Below are 15,412 nucleotides of genomic sequence, written 5' to 3' on the forward strand. Positions count from 1 at the left end.
GTACCATTCTCTGCACTATTCTTTCAGGGCACAAAGCTGAGTCTACCATGTTCCAGAGAAAAGCACACACAAGAGAAGATTAAATAACAAGTTTCCCTGGGATTGAAACAAAAACTTTGATCTTGGGAATTGTGTTATCTGGTCCTTTTTAAGATCTATAATCTTAAAGAAAAAAATAGCTTCCAATGAATTAATAATGGCTTGAGACTCAACACACTGCAGCAATTTTCACTGCAGTGGTTGTTTCTTTTATAGTCACACTTGATTAGTATTAGAAACTTGGAGGAATTGCAATATGCATGGTTTTCAAAGCCCTTTACAGAATTTCATTTTTATCACTCGAAGAGAGTCAATGAAAAGGTAATAAGAAAAGCTCGATGGGATATTTTTATAGGAGTGTCAGAAGCCAGCAAGCTAACTACATGAAAGAGCGCAGATTGTACAGACAGGGTCTGGCGCAGAAACACTTCAGAGACTTTATATCTAGTATTTTGACTTTTACATGTCCTTGGAGAAGAAAGCGGGCTAGCGACAAAACCAAATAAGGAGAGGAAAGGAACAAACCGTATGCTTAACAATAATTACAGTTTCAATTTTCCTGTAAACCAAATGTGAAGTTTCAAAGATAAAATGTAATAGAAATTGAGCTGGTTTGTTGGGTCTAAAATATTGCCAAGAGAGAAAGTCCTTATTTCACTTGTTAACTCATCCCAAATTTCCACCATGCGAAAGTTCATCTGGATAGCTTAATTGAATGCTATCAACTCCTCCACAACTCCATTCACCCTTGGTGGAGAAGAAAAATATTGGATCACTATCTTTCTCTATAAACTAAATGATCATAACTGAAGTCTGCCTCTGATTACTTTATCAGGTGTCTCTTTAAATTAAAAAGTCTCAGTTATTTTCACCTCTTCTCAAAAGTCATTAATACTTCTTATTCATTCTAGAAGAAATGTCAAAATATTATTATCAGAACAATATAAGCAATCCACAAACATCTAAATGAGGAGAAAAAATTAATAATGGAAAGGAAAGAATGGTATCATCATTATTATGTGTACATAATATTATGCTGCACTCAAAAGTTCACTGGCCACTTTGAACCGTATATTCCAACCAAAATGGAAGTAAGAATCTGTCTGTTGTGCCCTGGTACGTAGGCAATTGAAACTGACCTCTTCTGGCTTAACTGACCTGTGGTCACATCGGTGTCCGCTACTGCACTGGCCCCATGGTTTATCCTCTCCCTCTCCACATCAGCCAAATCATTCTGACAACCAACTGGTGCTTCTGAATCCACGCCAGCTTGATTTGAGTGAATTTTCTTGGATATGTCTACATGGTGACTCTGAAATGACACAGGGCAGAGTGATTGATTTCACGAGTAAATTATCAGACCAAAATAATTGTTTCCCTAAGATATGACAAGGATAACATTCATCATAGGCCAAGTCATTTCTAGAACAGTCTGTGTCTAGAATAGAACATTCTACACGTCAAAGTAAGTTACAAATTATACGTTCATCAATTTTTTGATAATGCGGGTGTGGAATTTTTGATGCAATCTACGTAACTAGAATAAGAAGTCATTTTCATCACCTAGAGCCATCTTCAAAGACTATTTGTGTATATTACTTTCGTCTTGTGAAACTTATAAAATATTTTCAATTGGAAGCATTTTTACTCCGTTTTTATTCTTGTAATTAAATAATTCAGTGCTTTATTATGCATTACATATATTAGATAATGAAAAGCAGGTTTCATTTCTGTATTGTCTCTATAGTTTTATAAAACAAATTGTCTCTTCTAAAATAACCCACATTTCTTATCAGCATTATGCAAATTTGACACAAGCTCCTCTAGTCAATTTAAGAATAATAATTCATCATAACAATGAATTATTAAGGCACACAGCATCAATGGCCCCTATAACTCATCTCATATATATGAGATGCCATCCTGTTTGACATTATACGGACGCATTGTATGCTTCAAAAGAATCATCAGATGGGAACAAAAACTGAAGACCTCAATAGGAAATTAAACTTTCAGCACTTTGATTCAAACCCAAGTTCAGATTTGAAGCTTATCAGTTTGGATGTGATTATAAAATGTTTGAAGATTCAGAAGAGTCAAAATTAGCCAATCAATTTTGGCCATACACAACAACCATTTTGGCTCACAGGATAGGATAGTAACAACTCTCCTTACAGTTCCTTCTACAGACCGTGTATAGCATTACATTTATTAAAAGCTTGCATGTATGGAATCAAAGGCTTTCAAATTTGGGAAAAGCTAACAAGGAAATTAGGGTTTAGAATGATTAAATAACTCATTCCAAGTTAACAAGATGAACACTGCCGAGGCTTCCTGATACTATCTGCTGACCCTGATTGCAGTGTGCTTTATGTCATTCTGTGATGAATTTGTTTACTTTTTTAACATGGTAGACCAGATGCACAGATGGCCCCAATTCTCCAGCCCTCTCTGCATCCATACCCTTTCTGTGTAATTTTGCAGCACCCTCCTACTCTGACTTCTGGCTTGTGCACGTGACTTCTTCTGGACCAGCAGGACATTGATACAAACAGGCGTGGAAGATGCTTGCACAGCTGGTTTGCTCATTCTTGTAATTCCACTGTGCCACTGGAGCCTGTCTAGACTAGCTGGTGGAACATGAGATGGAGCCCAGTCAGGTTTCCACAGGTGTTCAAACTCAGGGAGAGAACAGGCAGAGGAGCCCCAGACATTTGTGCAAAATCAGCCCAGATCACCTGAGACCAGCTGGGGACATCAGAACCTCATAGCCTCACGAACTAAATAAATATGGTTTGGGTTGTATGCCACTAAGTTTTTCCGGTGGTGACCCAGCAGTGTGTGGTGAGACAGGTGACTGGAACATTCAACCCTCATTTTTCTGTACTATCTCAGACACTGGACTGTGTGAGAACACAAACATAAATATGACACAGTCTCAGACTGTATGTTGCTCAAACAGTTGTTTAAATTGCCTAAGCAGATATTTGAAATAGAGTGCGGTAAATAATAAATCCCAAATTCCTTTGCTAAAGACTAAGGAGGGATTCCAGTGATACTGAGTAAGATCACTCAAAAGATCAGCGTTTGAGAGCTGGTATGAACTAGAGCTGAACCACCATGCTTGTTCACATTTGGTTCTCCCCTCGCCCACCAAGGCACAAGTTCACCACTCTCTGTGATTTCTGAAATTATTTTCAGGCCTATCTTATCACATTGCCTTGGGGAAGAAGCAGATGCAACCAGCACATTACTACTTTCTTGATTTTGAATTAGGTACCTTTGGAAAACATATTATTATTTCAAGTTATTAGATGACTATTAAATTATAGTTTCTGAGTATTGAGCAACAGACTAGATTAAAGAAGGGGTACAGCTTCATGCTTTTTCCTACCACATTCCACTGATAACATTAACACCCAGAGGGAAAAATTTGAGGCCATGCAAATTATGTATAATACATCCCAGACTGCAAAGACGAAATCCTGCATTTTTTAAAAATCCTGAAATCTGAAATCTTTGTCATGAAAGCCTGAGGAGAAAAATAACCACTCGATCAGAATCAAATAACTACTCGGCCAGAATGGGTCGAGTATTACCAAGGCCTAGTGCTTCCTGGTACAAACCTCTGGCAGGTGGGATATTTTATAACAGATTAGCATTTTAGTAACGAAGGACCCCATTTTCCTAGAGACAGTTTCCAGGCAGGAATCTCCTCTAGTCAAGCTCCATCAGATTTTCCAGCCTCCCCTTTGCTCTACTTACTAGACCAGCTTCCTGTTCCCAGGTCTTCATCTAAAGGCGGGTGCCTCTCTCAGATGTTACTGACGTTGCCAGGCTCACTCATCTTTGTTTACTTAGTCAGCCCCTCCTTCCAGTTCCCTGTCCCCACATCCTGCCCTGGTATTTGTTTTCAGTGACAATAAAATTCCACAATGCCCCATGCCTCACTGCCCCGTTGCCCTTCATTAGCCCCCAACTCTCTCCCTTCTCGCTCCCTGTTCCTATTTCTCAAATTCTCCCACTTGGCCTTGAGAACTTTGCTCATGGTTTGCAGACTTCATGATTCAACATCCTCTCAGAACGTTGCCTCTCCCTTCCTTCCTTGACTGAAATCCCATCGTCCATTGAAGACACCACTTCAGCTCTGAATGATGATGGCTGCTTATTCCTCCACACCCCAGTTACCCTCAGGTTTGTGGATCTCCTTGTCCCCAGGTCTGTCCACCCCCCCAAATCCCCCTGCAGCTTTGGTATTCCCACCATGTAGCTCTATACCCTCTCTCTTCTTGTTGGTGTCATTTGTCTACCAATCTCCAGTCACCATATGTCCTACATAAGAAGGGGTTGGCACCAGGATTATTACTGCTCCTTGCAGCCCCACTATAGTCATGATCCTGGATAAAGTGCCATCTATATAAACAGCCCTCACAACACCCCACCTGCATCTCCTTATTGCAAATGAACTTTCCATTTCTCTACTGCAGCCTTTTACTCCCAGAGTCACTTCTGAAATCTGTCCTCTCCTGAGATGTTCCACCTCTAAAATTACTCGGTATCTTCCTCTCCCACCTAGCATCCTAGCCACAAGTTTACTTTTTCTACTCCATCCCAGCTGGGTACCCATAGCTCAGTGGTTAGGATGCTGGCCACATGCTCCAGGGCTGCTGGGTTCGAACCCAGCCTGGATCTGCTAAACAAAACAAAACAAAACAAAAAAATAGCTGGGTGTTATAGAAGGGAGGCTGAGGCAAGAGGATCACTTGAGCCCAGGAGTTTGAGATTACTGTGAGCTATGACACCATGGCACTCTACCAAGGGTGACAGAGTGAGACTTGTCTCAATTAAAAAAAAAAGACTGCTTTTCCATGCCTCCAGCAGAGACCATTCTTGGACAGTTTTCGTGTCTGAGAGCCACTGATGACTCTCCTTTCTCTGTACCCGCCAGTCCCTTGTTATTTTCCCTTTCTGTTCTGCCAGGCCTCCATTCCAGTTTGAAAACTCCACTCTGGCTGGTCATCTGCCAGACTTTCTCTTGTCTACCCCTCAGCAACATCTGACACATCTGTTCGCTTCCTCTCCCGGCCTCCTCCTGCTCCTTCTGTTCCTCCAGCCACTCCGCGTACCCATTCTGAGCCTCCTTTGCTGGATTAACTTTCTTCTCCTAAACGCCAAGTTTTCTCAGGTTTTATATTGATCCAGTTTTCTTTTCACTCTCCCTAGATAATTTCAACAATCATTCGAATGGCTTAATATACCACCTGCATGTTTTATGACTCCAGGGCAGGGGTGGAGATTTCTGAAATGAGATGAGGGTAGAGAGGCTCGGGCTTGCAAGCCACAGCAAGTGCTCTGGGCTCCAATGCTACTGTCCTCTCAGCTCCACAAACCTTCCTGTCTTAAGGCTCAGTAATTCCATTTTTCTAGAACATTCTTCATAAACTTTCCCCCTTAATGCTACTAAGTCTTGAGTTCCTCAAGATTTTCCTTCATTGCATAATCTTTGCCAGATCCTATTTTCTTGTTTTGAGTACCTTGTACTTCTATGTCAATATAGTTTTCACAATTACATTAAATAATAGCTGGTGTAGCATTTAATGTCCATCTCTCTGGTTAAACTAAAAAAACCTCCCAGAGTAAAGATTGTATCTGCCCTGTTCACTGTCCTTAGTTCTTGAAGGTTTTAAACGTAAGAGGCATTACATAGCTATGTAGTCAATGAACGGGGGTATATTCACGAAGCAGACATAGACGTAATTTTCATCACTTCTTCTCTGGCCAGTTATTAACGGCCACTACATTATCATGTGTTCACATCCATAAGCAAATTTGGTTTATATCCAGTCACTCCTAACAATAGTACTGCTTATTATATAGATGAAAGGCAGTTATATAGACCTTGTTTTATCCATTAAAGACACATACTTCAACCTTGTGCTTTCAAGTAAACTCATTACCACAATCCTTGTGCACACTGTATTTATATAGCATCTCATATATCTCTGATTACGTTGGGCAACTATCTATGGAAGTTATAAATCAAAGAATGGATATGTTAGGGAAAATGGGAATTGAGAACTGAGTGTGTAAACACAGTGGTCCCATTTCTCTAGACATGAGAATGTGGCCCGGCAATAATTGAAGAAAGAAAACGCTGGGTCAGGCACTGCCTCAGTGACATCAAGTCTTTGACCTACAGACAGGATCTGGGGAAAATGAGAAAATTAAAATGTGTGTAAAGAATGAAGTGGAACATGGATTAATTTGAACTGGCGTGCCTTAGGCCTGTGTGACCACTGTCTAGTTGTACCTCAGAAATAAATCCTGCTTCTTCTGTGTAATTTCTATTTAGCTTATCATTAGAATCCTGTCTGCTAACATAAAATGACTAGTCAGTTATTTTTCATGTTATTCTTGGCTTGTAGTTTGCATGTTGCTTTTAAGTGTTTCTGCAGAAATTAATGATTTGATTACAAGGTACTGAATATTTCTCTCATGAACAAATAAAAAATAATAATAATTAACAAAGCCCTCCCACCCCAATTTTCCATGAAAAAAAAAATTGAAATATTTCTTGAACTCCTTCTTTCATCTCATACCTAAGGCCGTGCTGTTTGGTAAAATCGTCCTTTCTAAACAACTTATTGAGATTCTCAGGTCATAGCTATATTTATTTGTGACCCTTTTCCCCAAGGGAAAATAGGCTTGCTTTCCTTAGAGAGCTACAAAGCTCTTGCCTTGGCCAGGGACTAAAAATCATTCACTTTTAAAACAACATGAAGTTGTACTTCACTTTTTATTTTGTAAAAAAAAAAAAAAAATCAATCCTCTGCTGACTAAAAAAAGCAGCCTCCTTCTCTGCTTATATAAACACTGTTCTTTTCCGCTGCCTGTACTTTTTTCACTTCAGAACTTAAATTTAAGTGATACTTTGCAAGAAATTTCAGCTGATATTTAGGACGAAATCTCTCATTAACTAACTTTCTTCCAGAGAATTGACTTTGACTTAAAACAAGAACAGTGATGATGATACCACTGCATGCTAGCCCAGGTCATAGAGCGAGACTCTGTCTCCCCCTAAAATTAGTAAATAAAAGAAAGAAAGAAAAAAATCACAAGAACCATAGCAATAATTCAGAGACTATACATTAGAATAAAGGAAGTTCAAAATCTAATCACAAGAAACACGAGCATTCCGTGCACATTCAAACTCCATAAGCTCTACAGGCTCCACAATGCTCTACAAGCATTCTGTGCACTCCAGAAAAGCTTGCAGGCCTTCATCTGATCTGTCTCCTCTCTCTCTCTGTGTCTGCTCTCCTTGGTTTGTTATATGGTTCAATCACCATAAATAATTTAGAAGATTATCAAGTGGTTTCAAAAAAAGCTAATACATTTCTCATTGTGCATTGTAAAGATAAAATTTAACAGAGGCAAGTGTTTCTCTGAAAGAAAAATTTTTTTAAGACAGTCTCACTTTGTCACCCTCCATAGAGTGCCCTGACGTCATAGCTCATTAACAACCTCAAACTTGTAGGTTCAAGTGATTCTCTTCCCTCAACCTCCAAGTAACTGGGACTACAGGCACCCACACAATGCCCAGCTATTTTTTTTTTTTTTGGAGACATGGGTCTTGCTGTTGCTCAGGCTGGTCTCGAACCTGTGAGCTCAGGGCAATTCACCTGTCTTGGCCTCCAAGAGTGCTAGGATTACAGGCGTGAGCGACCACACCTAGACTGAAAAAAAGAAATTTAAACAAGCTAGAATATAACTGAGACTCACACTTTACATTACAAACACAAACAATGGAACCTGATTATACGTACCCTTATATCCCAAATAAAGAAGTCTAAAGCTAAGATGGAATATTCTGAGGTTCAGATTTTTATCCGAACCTCAGACTATTCTCTAAAAGAGAAGACTGGTCCTCCATGTAAGCAGTCTTCTCTTTTAGAGAATATTCTGAGGTTTCATGCAATTGTCCATATTTACTCATAAGCTGCCTTTTCTGCACAGAATGCATTCTTCATACCACTGCAAAGAGATTGCTCCTGAGCTTGTTCCACCCTGTCCCAGACACGCAATCCTTTGACATGGCTCCTGTCCCTGCAGCCTTGCGTAGTTTGCAGAGTCCACGATGGCCTGTGTTTGACAGGCCTCCCTTCCTCAGCCCGTCAGAAGCTCACTGCCCCCTCCTGCTTCTGCCGGCACTTCAGGCTGTGCGCCTCCCTTGCTGGCATCACTCACCCTCCTCAGCCAGAGCTCTTCTTCCCCCAACCATGGGCACCTTCTTCTTCAGAGGGGGCCTCACCGGCTGGGCTGGGAGCTGTCAGCTAATTGGAGCTTCACCAAAAGTCACCAGTGCCTGCAGATGGCTTGACACTGAGATACTCTTGGGCTCAACTGTTGCTGACATGTGGCACAGACCCCTTTATTCCTTGCCTGTTCCAAGTACCACCAGAAGTTCAGACATTTAAAAGAGTTGGGGGTTTCCAGCCTTTTCCCTTGGGTCAGAGGAGAGACAGCAGGCCTTTGGGAGAGAAAGATGTCTGTATCTACTTCCCTAGTTGCCCTGATAAGAGATGACAGCCTCCCACCCCAGCCCTGCAAGGGCCCCTGCTTCCTCCTAGATTGGTTTGGAACAGATCCAAAAAATAACCACCCCTGCTGGCATGGATATTTAAAGTCTTATCACAAATCAGGTATCCAAGATCTTAGTATGTTGTCTGGGAAAGAAATCCTTCATTTACAATTAAGACTATTTTAAACCTTCCCTTTCAAGGACATGCTTCAAGAATACATGATGTGTTAAAGTAAGAGATGAACAGCGCCCACATTTCAGTTACGTACTTCAGCTGCGTTCTCCTTTACCTTCCCCTGCTGAAAACTGGGATCCGGGTAATTTGATATCTACAAGTCCCGCCATCCTGATCTGCTGTGGATTGGACCATCCTCTTGGGAAAATCAAACCCTAACTCATGCCTTGTTTGATCAAAGTGAGTTTAAGAATTTTTATGCACAGCGATCAGGTGGCAACCCTCTTCACACCCTTTGTCAACCTCTATTCAATCTGCTTCTTGCTATTCTAGGGCTTTATGAATTTAGAAAAAGATGAAATAGGCACTTGAAGAAATGCTTAGCCAACACATTTTTATTTTACAATGAAGTCTGGATAGGCAGTTAATCTGCACAATTGTTATTTTTAAGGAGACAAAATGAGATGTCCTGCTGCCCTCAAAGATGTTTGCCCTGTCACTCCAGATATTGAACAAGCATATGAAATGGTTTGCTATTTTAGAGATGCTATGGGTGGCTTGCCTCCCCTTCAAAACACCAAGGTCACTGTACTCAAAATGCTGATGGGATGAGCACTGGAACTTTGTGTATAGATAAATCTTTCTCCTTCCTTCTTATTTTGACATCCTGAAAATTTAGAAGTAATTAATTTGCATGGTTATTGTCATAGCTTTGATAACTTCCTTTTTAATGGGAAAATCATAACTCTTCCATTCTGTCAGAGTAATCTTTGGCCAAAGGGCAGGAAAATTAATCTTATTTTGAATTACAAAAACTGAAATTACAATGGAATCAACTATGTGACACACTTTTTTTGTTAAATTAGTTTTTGGTGAAATGAATTTTGAATTAGTGGACATACGACTAGTGTTTGAACGGTGTCCAGCAGGGCAACGCTTGCTGCAGATGGCAGATGGGAACCGCTGTGTGCGAAATTACAGGTCTGTGTCTAATTCTAAGTTTTTTCCTTAAAAATTACATTTGAAATCATCTTAACCTTCTGAGTATTAAAAGACAAATTTGACGTGAGTCATTAAAAAGGTACATGTCCTGGCAAGCTGATTTAAAACATTACTATGTTATTATTTGACCTAGAAACAATTTGGATGAGTGAGGCTCATCCTACTATTCCTTCAAGTACTCACGTTACTGGAAATGAAAGGCTACCTACCTGCCATTCTTGCCACCAGGGTGATGCTAAAATGTAAAAAGCTCCCATCAACAAGTGTGTAAGACACCTCTCCCAGCTTTAGACTGTTGTTCTTTATCTGGTGTCACCGTTGTGTCCCTACCTATTTCATCATGTAGAAAAGGTTCCTTAGAGGACAAAAAGCTTCAAATTCATTTTGTGTATGTGAAAATTTTCATCCATCTAGACAATGCCAATGGTTGGACAAAATTTTGTAATGCAGGAGTCAACATCTTTTTTTTGGCCACAGTAATCAAAATGTATCCAAATATAATTATCAAGTCCTACTCATGATGTCTTGAAATGAGTATATGAAAGAACCTAGTTCTTTGAACTCTGTGAAAGACATTGTAGACCAATTTCCATAATTCATCTTAGTGCTACAGCACGACTACCTCATATGATTGGTATCACAGTCCCTTTTAACAGATGAGAAACTGAGGCTAAAAGAAGTTATCAGGTTGGTGCAAAAGTAATGGCAGTTTTTGCATTGTTGAAATTTGCTGGTTGATACTGACATATGTTCTTAAATAAATGTGGTTATATTATAAAAAAAATATGGAGGACATGGCCCTAGGAGGCTGCCTTCCCCCTTCTCAGCTCAATTCAAGCCTCTTCTGACTTGCAGACACTATTTTCAACCTCCCTTCTAAAGCATTGTCTGCAACGACCATCCAACACCTTCTCTGAGTTTCTATAGAATCCAGGCATCACTCTGCATCTCCAGGATCTTGTCCCACTTTTCTCACGCTGGCTTCTTTGGTTCGTGTTCTTCTCCTTCCCTTCCCTCTCCCAACAGGACATCGGAGGACCTTAACGTTCATACCTCTGCTGAACTTTTTTCATACTCAGTTTTGGCCTCTTCTAAGCATAATCAGAACTTGGACTTCACTGTTACACAGAATTTCTCCTGCCTCACAATCTTGGATTCTAACACGCTCCTCTGCTCTCACACTCGCTCCTGACACAGCTCTTTCCTCACGGTCTTTAATTTATTTCTCCCTATTGGCCTCTTCTGGGCCTCATTGGTTTTCCACCCAAGGGGGTCCATAGAGCTCGTTTCCTTACTGCTTTGTTCACAGCTATTATAAGATCCTCTCTTTCCATTCTCCAACTGCCTATCCTTTCTCCATCCCTGAAAATTTCTTTCTCTTCTCTCATTCCCCAAGGTAGCATATTACTAGTTTTAAAAAGTCTTCTAATTTCGTATTTGTTTACAACATAAATCCACGTTAGCTGGTAGCAGCTGTGTCACCAGCGTTGCTGGTTACTGAAGATCTCTGCTTTCGTTCCTTGAGGGAAGTCAATGGAAGATATTGCAAACATTCTCTTTTTCACACTCATAGTCTGTCATCCCCCAATTTTAAGAGATTATTTAACCACTTAATCCATGGAGGTTGTGGCCATTGGAAATCAATCCCCACAGCTTTCCTTCTCTTTTCTTAGAAATACACTTGATCTCCTATACTTCTTACATTTCAGAAAGTGTCCTGTCCTTTTTCTAAAGAAAGTACCTCCTCCTTTGAAGGTGACCCTTTTTCTTCCACTCTCCCTTGACTTAATCAACCGCTCTTCTCACTTGTCATGCATTCCACCTGTCCATCTTCATTGCCTTATTCATTGTCTACCAACCTTTAATAAGAGTAAATATATTCTTACTGTTCCTTCCTTTCCCTCCCATATGCATCTGGGTATTTACTGAGTAGAATGTGGTTTCTCTTCCTCCACTTGACTAACAATATCTTCACCAATAGCTTTCTTTTTTTTTTTTTTGATAAAGGTGCTATATATTTATTCTTTTTTTCATTAAATGATAGCTGTGTACATCAATGCAATCATGGGGTACAGTGTGGTGTCTTCATATACAATCTAAAATATCCTCATCGAACTGGTCAACATAGCCTCCATGTCATTCTCCTAGTCATTGTGTTAAGATGTTTATATTCTACTCACCAATAGCTTTCTAATCCTCACTCTCCCCTCAGATCTTGTGGCTCCTAAGCTTTCTCTGTGTTGAACATAATGTCTGTTAACTAACACAATGTTTTTAAAAACATTTTTTCCTTGGTCTCCTGTTCTCCAGTAACACTGTATTCTTCTATCGCTTCAACACTTATGTTCTCATCTCTTTTGCCATCTTTTCTCTTTCCTACCAACTTCTAAATCAATGGTCTCTAAACCATTCTGATTGCATGATCTTAACAATAAAAAATTTATGCATATAATATAAATGTGATACATGTATGTATACATAAAATTATAAACACATAATCTACTACCATACATGGTAGTTATGTACATATGCTCAACTAATATAGTGTGGGCATTATAAAACAAAAAATAAAGTTGAAATAATAATTTTTCAGCAAAAATTTAATTTTACTTATTGATAATACCTTTAGAAAATGATTGAATGGTTTTAATAATTTTTAAAATCTCAACTTAACATTTTGTGATATAGCAATTCAATTGTTTGCATCATAATTGAGTTGATTTATATACTGAGTTTTAATGGTTGCCACCACTGAATGCAATACACCACAAAGATGCATGAATCCAAACAGGAAAAGTACATTATTAATTGCTCAAAGTCATAATTCATTTTCCAAAAATGTCTACTAACTTTTCAAAGATATTAAAACTGGCTAGTAAATTTTTATCTACCATGATGGCATACGTTTTTAAAAGCGAAATGGGACTTTATTAAACTAAAAATCATCTGCACAGCTAAGGAAAGAATCAACAGAGAAGATAGACAACTTACAGAATGAAAGAAAATATTTGCAAACTACATATCTGAAAAAGAGTTAATATCCAGAATCTACAAAGAACTCAAACAAATAAACAAGATATAAATAAATAACCCTATTAAAAAGACATGAACAGAAGCTTTTCAAAAAGAGACGGAAAAATGGCCAGTACACATATAAAAAATACTCAACTTTACTAATCATGAGGAAAATGTAAATTAAAACCACAATGAGATACAGCCTTATCCCTGTTAGAATGACTTTTGATTAAAAAGTCCCAAAACAACAGAAACTGGCATAGATGCTGAGATTAAGAAATACTTATACACTATTGGTGGGACTACAAATTAGAATTACTCCAATGGAAAACAACATGGAGATTCTTCAAAGAAGTAAAAGTAGAGCTACCATGTAATTCAGCAATCTCAGTATTGGGTATCTACCAAAAGAAGAAGTCATTTTATCAAAAAGATACCTACACTCTAATTGTTTATTGCAACACAATCCACAGTTGCAAAGTTGTGGCATTAACCCAAGTACCCATCAATTCCTGAGTGGATCAACAAAATGTGGTATATGTGTACCATGGAGGGCTACTCAGTCATAAAAAAGAATGAATTAATACCCTTTGCAACAATTTGGATGGAACTGGAGACCGTTATCCTAAGTGAAATATCTAAAGAATGGAAAAACCAACACCACATATACATGCTATTAAATCAGAAACAATCAATGATCACACGTGTACAGAGGGAAGTCAACTCAGCAGAAATCAAGCAGGGAGGAGGGAAAGCAGACGAGGGCTGAAAACCTACTGCACAATGAACACTAGTTGGGTGATGGGCACATTTACATTGCTGTGATTCCAGCATTACAAAGTGATTCATGTAATCAAAAACATTGGATTTGAGTTAATATTTAATTGTCCAATATTTTAATCATTGGATTTAAACCCCATTACGACTCTTCGGGTTATTTTTATCAATGGTTAGAAATTTTGTTTCTGTGTTTTTAAAATTTATAGCATAAAATGCTTTATAGGTTGCACAATTTTTAGCAATGAAAGCACATAATGTCAAATATTCCCCCCAAATCTATTTTCAAAATGTTCTATCTCTCTCTCTTTCTTTTCTTTCTTTCTTTCTTTCTTTTTTGGAGACAGAGTCTCACTTTGTTGCCTTGGGTAGAGTGCTGTGGTGTCATAGCTCACAGCAACCTCAAACTCTTGGGCTCAAGTGGTTCTCTTGCCTCAGCCTCCCATATAGCTGGGACTACAGGTGCCTGTCACAATGCCTGCCTAATCAAAATATTCTCTACATAATGATTATTATGTAGCAGTTTTTTTTTTTCATTTTTTAATTAATGTTCAGCTCAGTAATGTACTTATGAGATCATATTGGATCCTGACAACCAAGAAGCATTGACTATGAATCAGGCAGGCAAATTTGAACACTCACCCTTTTGTAAAATAAATCTCAATGCTAACAACATTGTTAATCTTAGAAAAAGGGTTTTTTCATGAGATAACCAGCAAATCTTTAGATGACACAAAAGTCATTCCCCATCTCACAAAGTATCACAATGGTCCCACTATTTTTTATACTTTTGTTTCTGTAAGTTTAATTATAGAAATTAACTACTCACTTCTGGCTACCATTTTTTTTGTTGTTGCAGTAACTTGTCTATAATGACCCTGGGAATGCATTGCAGATGCAGAGTCTTTGCTCCAGCCTTCCTTCAGGACAGCTTTAAATAATTCTGGACAATGCGGCTGCTGTGGTAGTGCTTGTGCTTACTCAGTTTATTCATGAAACAATGCTTTCACTAAAGAAGTCATTACGGGATAGAATAATGGTTTTTCCAATGCAGAAAAAAATCTTTCCCCACGGATTTCATTATTGAAACACAATCTAACAAATATAATAAACAGATATGTCAGGGAAAACAAAACTACTCTCTTGCAACTTTATAGAAAATCTCCTTCACTAGTCATTTATTCATACAAATAATATTAACAGCGAACATTTATTTTGTGCTTACTAAGTGTCAGACCCTAGTCTAAGCCTGTTACATGTATTAGCATATTGAAATCTTCAGCACTTTTTTTCTAAGCATCTTCCAAGAGTATTTTCAGAAAAATAAACGGTTCTAATTTGTCACCGTATTATGTCTTCACATTATTCTAGCCAAATTTAAGAAGAAGAAGTGTAATCAATAATAAGTAGCTTTTCCTTTAACACTAATTTTTTAAAAACTCAAAGGAGTTGGCATTAATTTTGGCAAATCTTAGACATAATGAAGTACTAGACAAAGTATAACATGATTTTAAACAACACAGGAAAACTACAGACAAGTATCTTTATACTCTTATTGCTGAGTCTTAAAATACATTGTCAGCCACGATGGCATCATCTTCTCAGTGGCAAATAGAGCATAAATATGTGAACCATAAAATAAGGGGAAGTTTGTTGTCACTTAGAGCGATTTCAAATTTTCATTTCAATCTTTTTTTATAATTTCAATTCTTTTGGCTGACATCTTGATGACACTGGTGTGAGTGGTTGATCTTTTCTTTTTCTTTTAATGTGGCTCATGGAGAAATATGAGAAGTGTGAAAACTGTCTACTTTTTAAAAAAA

At 38.4% G+C, this 15,412-nt stretch overlaps 1 protein-coding gene across 1 annotated transcript in view; it reads right to left on the reverse strand.

Annotated features, from left to right (window-relative positions):
- THEMIS (thymocyte selection associated) overlaps nucleotides 1-15,412 on the reverse strand; it is a 200,730-nt gene that overhangs the window by 10,967 nt on the left and 174,351 nt on the right. The window contains exon 5 of the mRNA XM_023512802.1: nucleotides 1,198-1,351. Within this exon, the coding sequence (XP_023368570.1) occupies nucleotides 1,198-1,351 (154 nt within the window). The remainder of the gene's footprint in view (nucleotides 1-1,197; nucleotides 1,352-15,412) is intronic.

The sequence above is a fragment of the Otolemur garnettii genome, unplaced genomic scaffold, assembly GCF_000181295.1.
Source record: "Otolemur garnettii isolate 467f Iridium unplaced genomic scaffold, OtoGar3 scaffold00002, whole genome shotgun sequence".
Classification (NCBI taxonomy): Eukaryota; Metazoa; Chordata; class Mammalia; order Primates; family Galagidae; genus Otolemur; species Otolemur garnettii.